At 60.6% G+C, this 9,107-nt stretch overlaps 1 protein-coding gene across 1 annotated transcript; it reads left to right on the top strand.

Moving 5' to 3' along the window:
- Positions 1-1,113: 1,113 nt before the first annotated feature.
- Positions 1,114-4,066, top strand: LOC308607363 (forkhead box protein J1-like; the record flags this gene model as incomplete). The annotated part of the gene is made up of 2 exons (XM_081219208.1): positions 1,114-1,611; positions 3,299-4,066. 2 exons carry the CDS (start codon positions 1,114-1,116, stop codon positions 4,064-4,066), a joined length of 1,266 nt encoding a protein of 421 aa, XP_081075334.1.
- Positions 4,067-9,107: the final 5,041 nt, after the last annotated feature.

Below are 9,107 nucleotides of genomic sequence, written 5' to 3'. Positions count from 1 at the left end.
AGCCGGGACGCGATGGCGGGTAGGGGACTGGGTCGCGCGCGGGAGAGGGCGGCAGGAGGGAGCTGGAAGAGAGTTACCGCGTGAGAGAGCGGTTAAGAGCCCGCGGTCTCTTTGGAGATGCCCTGGCCAATGGCAGAAGCGGAAGCTGTTTATATGGGCGGGGCGTCGCCACGGCAGCAGGAGACGCCTTGTGAGCGGCTACTGAGTGCCGGTCCCTGGCCGCTGGCTTTCAGAGAGGCGCCGGCGGGCGTGAGTGGCGACGAGGATTGCTGGCTGGGCCCTCGAGCTGGGAGCAGAGAGCCGCGGTGAGGGTGGGCGGTGGGAGGAATTTCTTTGAGAACCTTCCTTTGGCCCGGGCTGCGCTCTGAGCCAGGAAAGGGACGGGGAGGGCTGCAGGCCGTGGGAAGGGAGGGCGTCAGTACCAGCCCGCTCTCCCATCCGTCCCCGACGGAAGTGGTGGGCCCGGGGACTGACATCAGAGGCGTCTGGGGGACACTCACTTCCCGCCCCCTTATAACTCTCTGTATTGTTTCCTTCCTTCCCCTTGATCCCCATCCTAATATCCCTTTTCAAAGATCAGACGACCTCCGCCGCCCCCCGACCCGTCGTACTGCCCTCCTGGACTCTCTCGCCCCATTTCCATTGGTTGTGGACGGAGAGAGGGGGGTTAATTCCCCGCTTTGAGGGAGAAAGGGGTGGCCTCGCATGCCCCTACACTATTCCCTCGTTTGGCTAATTAAGTCTCCTCTAAAAGATCCAAGAGGAAAAGAGCGATGCGAACCCCGTGTGGGTCGGACCCCCGGGCACACCTTCTGTTTCCCAGACCTCGGCAGTAAAAGATCCTCCCCAGCTGCAGGAAGGATTTTAGTAAGAGCCTCCCCCCTCGCCCACACTCTCCCCTCGGGGGTGGGGAAAGTGGGCTCAGTTCCCGCTCTGGTTCCCGCAGGCACCACATTCCCTTTGGAGGAGGCTACCCCCGGATCGCGGGATGGAAGCCCGCTTCCGGGAGGCTGCGTAACTGAAGCCGCGGGAGTCAGCGGGCCGGAGAGCTCGGCGGCCACCCTCGGCTCGGCTCGTGGATGTTGACAGCCCCCTCGGAGAGTGCCCGCAGATATGGCGGAGAGCTGGCTACGCGTCTCGGGAGCAGGGGCAGCGGAGGAGGCCGGACCGGAAGGCGGCCTGGAGGAGTCCAACGCCCTGAATGACAGCCTGACCAGCCTGCAGTGGCTGCAGGAATTCTCCATTCTCAACGCCAAGGTCCCCGCCCTGCCTTCAGGGGACACCGACCCTCACGGCTACCACGAGCTGTCAGGCTCGGCCGAGCCGGGGTCTCCCCTGGCGGCGGACCCCGCCTGCCTGGGGCAGCCGCACACACCCGGCAAGCCCACGTCCTTGTGCACGCCGCGGAGCGCCCCCTCGGGGCTGCAGGCCTCGCCTCCCGACGACGTGGACTACGCCACCAACCCGCACGTGAAGCCGCCCTACTCGTATGCCACGCTCATCTGCATGGCCATGCAGGCCAGCAAGGCCACCAAGATCACCCTGTCGGCCATCTACAAGTGGATCACGGACAACTTCTCTTACTTCCGCCACGCTGATCCCACCTGGCAGGTAGGGAGGCACTCCCTCCCTCCCTGCCCATGCCCGCGCGGACTGGACTCACATCCCAGATCCGCAGGCCAAGTAGGCGCGGTACGGCCAGGGCCCCGAGAGAGGAAGGCCGTCCAGGAAGGACCTCAAGGGAGCCCAGTGCTTGGACTGCTGCCCCTTTGACTTCAGAGACGGAGGAGGGAGGATGTTCAGAGGGCTGCAGGGGTGCCGACATAGAGGTTCAAGTGGAAAGAACTTGTCCCTCATCCGGCAGGCTCAGCCCAAAGACCAGGGCTGAACTATGCGTGGACACAGCCCCCCAGGGTAGGTTGATGGACTGAGGGACACATTTGTGTCCCAAGTCCTGGAATTCCTACACACTACCCTCCTCAAGGTCAGTTTGTCAGGGCCTGACTGGAGGCAGAGCATGGTTGCTGCCCGGCTCTGCATCCCGCCTGCTTTCAGTTGGCTGGAGGGGCTCTGGGAGGGGAGAGGGGTGTGCTGCAGGGTGTGAAGGCCATCTGTGTCCCAGTGGAAGGGCTACGGGGCCTTCCGAAAGCTGCTGTGCCAGCCCCCACCCCAAGGCCTCCCTAGTTTCCTGCCTACACTCCTCCCCCTCTTCTCATCAACCTCCCTGCGGGGACAATTATCTCAGCCACGTGCTTTCCACAGGGGCTCTTTCCTCCCACACTGGCTTCATGTTCCAAGTCTCCGGAACCTGGCACAGAGCAGCCAAGGGGCCCAGACCACCATGTAAACCTCCCAGTCTTGCCAGGGCGCACTACTCACCTGCCGGCCCCACCCACCAGGCCCCAGACCCCTGTGCCCCAGCGTGGTTTGGACTGTGCACCCAGGCGTGAACAAGGCAGGATGGTGATTCAGGCTGGGCACACACTGCCCTCAGCCTCTTCGACCATCAGGATCAGGGGCTCCTTGGGGACAGAGACCCTGAGGATGCACAGATCCTTCCCTGTGGCACAGGTCACAGGATCAGAGTTCCTGTGATCACAGCTATTCCACGTTTGCGTGGGCCCTGACCCTGGGGCAGGTACCATTTGTAACCTTGGTGAGAAAGCAGAGACCCTCCACCACCCCCCACCCTACCCCAAGCCTGAGAGCCCCCAGGAATGAGCGCTATGCTCTTGGCTGGGTAATAATCAACTGAGGCCTCAGAGCCTGGGGTGGGAGGAGGGGGACAAGGTGGGTGAGGGCCCAGGCCAGCAGCCGGCTCTACAAACAAGGAAAGTCATCAGATCCTCCCACACTTCATCCCCCACCACACACACACACCCTCACACCCACTCACTCATTTCACAAACAGAGAAGGCCAGCCAGGCCCAGGCAGACGGAGATGGCCGTCCAGGACCTGGGGGAGCCAAGGCCTTTGACCAGAGGCCGCAAGCAGCGGGGTAAGGGAGGGAGGGCAGGACAGGCCGGCACTGAGAACCACCCTGCGGCTCAGGGCTCGGATGACTGAGCAGGCAGATGTCCTGGCAAATGGGAACAAAAGCCCCTGACAGCACTCCCAGCTCCTGGTGCCCCGTGGCGAGTGTCCCAGAGCCTCCCGCTCGGAGTAGCGCTTCTGTCTCCCCTGCCCCCATCGGAGAGAAGGTGGTGGTGGGACTGGCAGTGGCGCTAGGAGCCCCCCATCACTGACCCCACCCACTCTCCCAGCTGTCTTCCTTCTCTCCTATCTCCCTGTGTCCAGAACTCCATCCGCCACAACCTGTCCCTGAAGAAGGGCTTCATCAAGGTGCCTCGGGAGAAGGACGAGCCAGGCAAGGGGGGCTTCTGGCGCATCGACCCCCAGTACGCCGAGCGGCTGCTGAGTGGGGCCTTGAAGAAGCGGCGGCTGCCCCCAGTCCACATCCACCCGGCCTTTGCCCGCCAGGCCGCGCCAGAGCCCAGCGCCGCCCCATGGGCCGGGCCACTGACCGTGAGCGCCGAGGCCCAGCAGCTGCTGCGGGAGTTCGAGGAGGCCACTGGGGAGGCGGGCTGGGGTGCAGGCGAGGGCAGGCTGGGGCGTAAGCGTCAACAGCCGCTGCCCAAGCAGGAGGCCAAGGTCCCGCGGCCCTCCAGCCCCCTGCTGCTGACCCAGGAGGAGCAGGCTGAGCTGGAACCCCTCAAGGGCAACTTTGACTGGGAGGCCATCTTGGACGCTGGCACGCTGGACGGGGAGCTGGGCACGCTGGAGACCTCGGAGCTGATTCCGCTGCTGAGCCCTGCCTCACACGGGGACGTGGACCTCACCATCCATGGCCACCACATCGACTGCCCTGTTACCTTGGGGCCTCCAGTGGAGCAGGCTACCGAAAGCCTGGACTTTGATGAGACCTTCCTGGCCCCATCCTTCCTGGAGCACCCCTGGGACGAGAGCACCCGTAGCTCCCTGCCCCCCGAGCCCCTCTTTGAGGCCGGGGATGCCACACTGGCCTCTGACCTGCATGACTGGGCCAGCCTGGCCGCCTTCTTGTAAGAAGCCAGGCCCTGCCCCACCTCCAGACAGCACCGAAGTCTGGGCCCAGACTGCCCCCCTCCCTGCCAGTGCAGGCTCATGGACACCCTACCACCCAGGCAGGGGCTGGGCCCGGTCAACCCACCAGGCCACACGGCCCCCAGCCCAGGCCATCCTCAGATTCTAGTCCAGCAGGCTGAGAATTGGGGCCCAGGACCAAAATTGCTGCCTCCTCTCCCCAGCCCCCCATACACACAGTGTTTCATTGATCCACTTCTTCCCTGCCCCAGAGACACGCTAAGGGCCCTGCACTATGAGAGCTGCAGCTTGGAGGGGCCCTGGCCAAGCTGGAAACATCAGTACAGGGCCCGCCCCAGAACACCTTAGCTTCGAAGCTTCTCTCTCTCCTGCTCTCCTCCCCAGGTCTCTATCCAGAGCAAGTTCCCAGGTACAACAAATGCTGATTAGGTGACTGCAAATTAACACCCAAGAGGCCTCTCCCGGCAGTCTGTGAGGAGGAGCAAGGCGGAGGGGGGAAGAGAGAGGAGACAGAAAGGAGGCCGGGGTGCTGGGTGGAGCCAGGAGATTTTCTAAGGCCTCTGGGATCTTCTGGCTTCATCCCTAGAGGTGGGGCAGAGGGTATGTGTCCCTAATCATTGAGCCCAACTTGAGGCTGAGAGCAGCGGGGAGATGGGGATCTGGGGGTTAGGGGCTGGGACAGCCAAGCTGCAGAGGGAAAGGGGACAGACAGACTAATGTAGTGAGTGTAGCTATAGCTGAGGCTTAACGGGGAGGGACACAGTGCTTGCTAGAACCACTGGGACCAGGAATGGGGGGATGGCCCCGTGCCCTTGCTTGCACTCCTGCAGGGGAGTGTCTTGCTCCACCATAAATGCCCTGGGCTGCATCCCACATCCACTCTCCTAACCCATCGGGCATTTTAACCTTTTTCATAGAAAGTCATTTACAATAAAAACATTTTTAAAAATAAAGTTTTAAAAAGTCTCAAAATGGACCTGCTTGCAACTTTCTCTGGGGAAAAGCATGGGCCAGTTTTGGGGAGGCCACGGCCCAAGGGGGAATGGCTGGGAGCAAGATGGCGGGCACCAAAGGCCTGCAGAGTGTCCCCTGATGCACTCCTCATGATCTCTGGGTGCCCAGAGAGAAAGGGGCTGAGAGGCGGCCCTCGGGGGTCCCCTGCAGCCAGGGCCTCGGCACCTCTATATGTGCAATGGGGAGACTGTACCCACAGCCCCGAGGAGCAGGCGGCAAAGGAGGCACAGCCCCCTCCCTGGCCCTGGGGACTCACTCACAAAGGCCGTTCTGGCCCAGGGCTCGGCTCACGTTCCCCACCTCGCCCAAGTTGAGGGCCTGCCCAGACTCACCTGCGGTCCTCGCCTGGGCCTGTCTCCAGCTCCTCCCTCCCTTGGTCCCTTCCTGAAGGGACAGGGTGTGACGTCAGAGGGCCCCAGCCCCTGGGGCCCCACTTGCCACCCTGGGGTTCATTCACCCCGCCCAGGGCCTTCCCTCCAATGCAGGTTGGGGCTGAGGGAGGCCATCAGGGCAGACGGAAGATGGGGTGCCTAGACCCTACAGCTCCAGCCTGTGAGGAATCAACGTACTAGAGTTCTGATGGGGAAACTGAGGCACAGCAAATATGTGACACTCAGCAGGCACCTTTCAACCCCCTCACCCCAGCTTTGCCTGGAACCCATCTCTCCCCCGAGCCCGCACCTGGCCCCGCCAGCACACCCTTGTGGTGCACAGCCCCTTCCCCCAGCACTCACGTGCACGTGCGCACAGACACACACACACACACACACATGGGCACTGTCCTACACAATCCTGCCCAGCCTCCACGGGCCCCTTTCTCCTGAAGCCCCTTTCTTTCCTTGCACTCGATGCTGGCTCCAGGACAACCTGGCATTCCCCCACCAACTTGCTGCTTTCCCTTGCTAATTATTCCAAATATTTCAGAAGGGTGCGCACACTGCAGGGCCAGCCGGGTTGGGGCCTTACAGAGCTCAGGAGGCAGCCCATCCCCTTCCCACCGCTTGCTGAGGAGGCTGCCCCAACCTCCCTCTGAGACTCCCTTCACCCCCTAAGCAACGACTCCCTCCCTCTCCCCACCACCCTCCGGCCTTCCTGCCCACGCTCCTCAGCTCTGGGGGAACATGGGGGCTCCAGCCTCTCCACTGGTCCCCAGGCTCAGCCTCCAGCCCCCGCCAAAAGGGGTACACCCTGGATTGACAGGTGGGGCCGGTCACTGTCCCCCCTCCTCACCCTCTGCCTGGGCCCATGCTGGGGGAAGAGGGGCAAGGTCAGGGGCTGGCAGAACTGCCTGCCAGGTAAGGAAAGGCTGAAGAAGCTTCTGGCTGCCAGGAAGAATCCCCAGGAGCTCCTGAAAATCCCTATGCTTGGGACTAGCGTCTCTGGGGCTGGGACCCAAACACTGGCACTTTTAAGGGTCCATGGATGCTGCCAACGAGCAGCCAAAACTAAGAGGGGGCTCCGAAGCGGCCAGAACACAGGGCTTCACACACCCTTTCAGCAGGCAGCGTTTGGGGGTTGGCGGTGGAGGGGGCGGGAAGCGTGAGTGGATCCTGTCCCTCCTATTCATCCCTGCGCTGGACCTTGGCTGGGTGGCTTTTTCAAAAAACGTTCAGTGACTCCGTATTTATTTAGAGATTCAATGTAATCCCAGTCAATATATAGTTTGCGCCCTTAACAGTAAGTTGCAGACAGGCTGCCCCATTAGCACTAGATACTTTAGTGTGTGTTTCCTTAGAACAAGGACACGCCTCCATAATCCCAGTACCACCATCACAATCAGGAAATGAACACTGACCTGGTAATCCCATGTAACCGCAGACCCCCTTCACGTCTTGCAGATCACCCCAGTAATGCTCCTCTCCATTCCAGCCTCCCAATCCAGGACCCCATGTTGCACTGAGCTGTCCTTTCTCTTTTGCCCTGTGTGGCTTTGAGCCCATGACTCAAGCTCTCTGGGCAGGTTTCGCATTTCCTTTGATCTCCACTTTTGAGGTGAGAAGCCCTTCAGCCACTTCACCCTCAGGTGTGGTACAGTCCCTTCCCAAAGCAAGAAGCCAGCTTTCTGTCTCCTCCCTTTCCACCTCTTCCCTATCCTCCCTCCCCCATGTATCGTCAGCCAGGAAAGGGATGAGGGGCAATGTTCAGGAACTCAGTCTTTGGGGACCCTCGCCGTCTGCCCACGGGACAGGCCACCCCCAGCTCCAGTGACGGGAAGGCCCCCGGGATGGGATTCCATGCTGGCCTGAAGCAAATGCGCCAGGCCTCCTGAAGAGCTGAGCTGAGGGCAGGAAACAGTCTTCTCCCCGCCTCTGCCCCCCTCAACATACTGGGGACCCAGACTTGAAGAAGGAAGGTCATGTCCATGGTGTCCTCCCAGATCAGCACCGACACCGTCTCCTCCATGTCCGGCTCCTACATCGCCCCTGGCATGGAAGAGGACGGGGAGGCTGTCCCCTGCCCCCGGGCCGCCAGCAGGACCCCCTCAGAAGAAGGAGACGTAAGAGAGGAGCATGGGATCGCCCTCGCCGCTCTGCTCTGCTGTGTACTCGAGTCCCAAGGAGCTCAGTCCAGGGCCTGCCAGGGAGATCGGCAAAGCCCCCCAGTGCTCCCGAGGGGAGCCCTGGAAATCACGGTACCGGGTTGTTGAATCAAAGACTCCCTCAGATGTGATCTTCCATGTGGCACCACTTCTGTCCTGAGGACTTGGTTTGGGTTTGCTGCCAGGCGAGCTGGGTAGGAGAACCGGTGGCATCTGCACCTTGACTTTTGTTGCTCCTTTGCAGGTGACGCCAGCGGCGTCTCCAGACTGCAACTTTGCGGGCCTCGTCGCCACCGCTGAAGAGCAGGATGCAGAGGTAAGAGCAAGGTGGATGCTGGTGCCCCTCCCTGGTCAGAGGGACTGCCGGTGCTGGCAGAGGATGCAAATAGGATGGGGGCTGTTCTGGAAGAAGCCTTCCAAGGTGGTGCGCTTGGATCTGTTAGAGGCAGGGTGCAGAGCAGAGGGACTGTCCGGTTAGCAGAGGGTGCTGGTCTCAGCGTAATAGGCGTGGGGTGAGTTCCAGAGGGAAGTCTTCAAGGCCAGACCCTTGAGAGGGTGTTTGTCCTCCAATTCACTTAGTATTTACCTGGCACAGGCATCTCACATCTTCCTGGCACTGGGGGACACAAAGACCGAGTGACATGGCTTTTGCCTGCCCACGCCCCCAATCCACCCATCCCACCCATCCCGGAGCTCCATCTGATGGAGGAATCAGAGTTATAACTCAGCGTGAGAAGTGCTCTGACGGAGGTGTGCCTGAAGTATATGGAATGCCCAGCTCCCAGTGGGGACTCTACAACTTTCTCTTGAGCCAGATGTTCTCAAAGGAGTATCTGGATGGGACTGGGGATCCTAAAGGGTTCCTGAAAGTTTTATGATCTCACAGTTTGCTTTTTCATTTGACAACTTTTATTTCCACCTGAGAGAAACAGTGTGAGCTAAACTATTACCAAGGCTATTCCTGACAGTCCCAGGGTCCCTCTGTAAGGCGCCTCAGACCTGGTCCCTCTGGAACGTGCCTCAGACCTGGTCCCTACGGGCCGATCCTGCCTCGCCAAGCAAAATCTGCCTCTGCTGGGCCTCCCAGCCATCTCACACGGACAGGAAATGTCTGGATACCATGAGGGTGATTAGTTCTGTCTTCTGACAATCAGTAGACTCATTTCACTGCTTTATGGACTCACAGTGCCTTCCTTCTGTCCTAGGGAAATGATGTTCTAGAAGAAGAGGACGGATCACCCACACAAGAAGATGGAAAAAGACCTGGTCTTTTGCTCCCTTTTATTATATTTCTTTCCCGGGTATTCTCTAAAGGGTGGAGAAAGGGGCACTGGTGTGACTTGGTGGCACTGCTCAAGGGTGTGGCTTTGGGGAAAGGTTGTCTCCTTGATGGAATATCAAAGCAAGCAGGGTATCTGAGGACCTCAGCAGCCTTCCTGGCTCGTTCTGGGCCTCTGAGCCAAGGCTGCA

Source organism: Mesoplodon bidens, assembly GCF_964165515.1.
Source record: "Mesoplodon bidens genome assembly, chromosome: 19".
In the NCBI taxonomy this organism is placed as follows: domain Eukaryota; kingdom Metazoa; phylum Chordata; class Mammalia; order Artiodactyla; family Ziphiidae; genus Mesoplodon; species Mesoplodon bidens.
The sequence above is the reverse complement of the archived record's forward strand: the minus strand, read 5'-3'. Positions and strand labels throughout refer to the sequence as shown.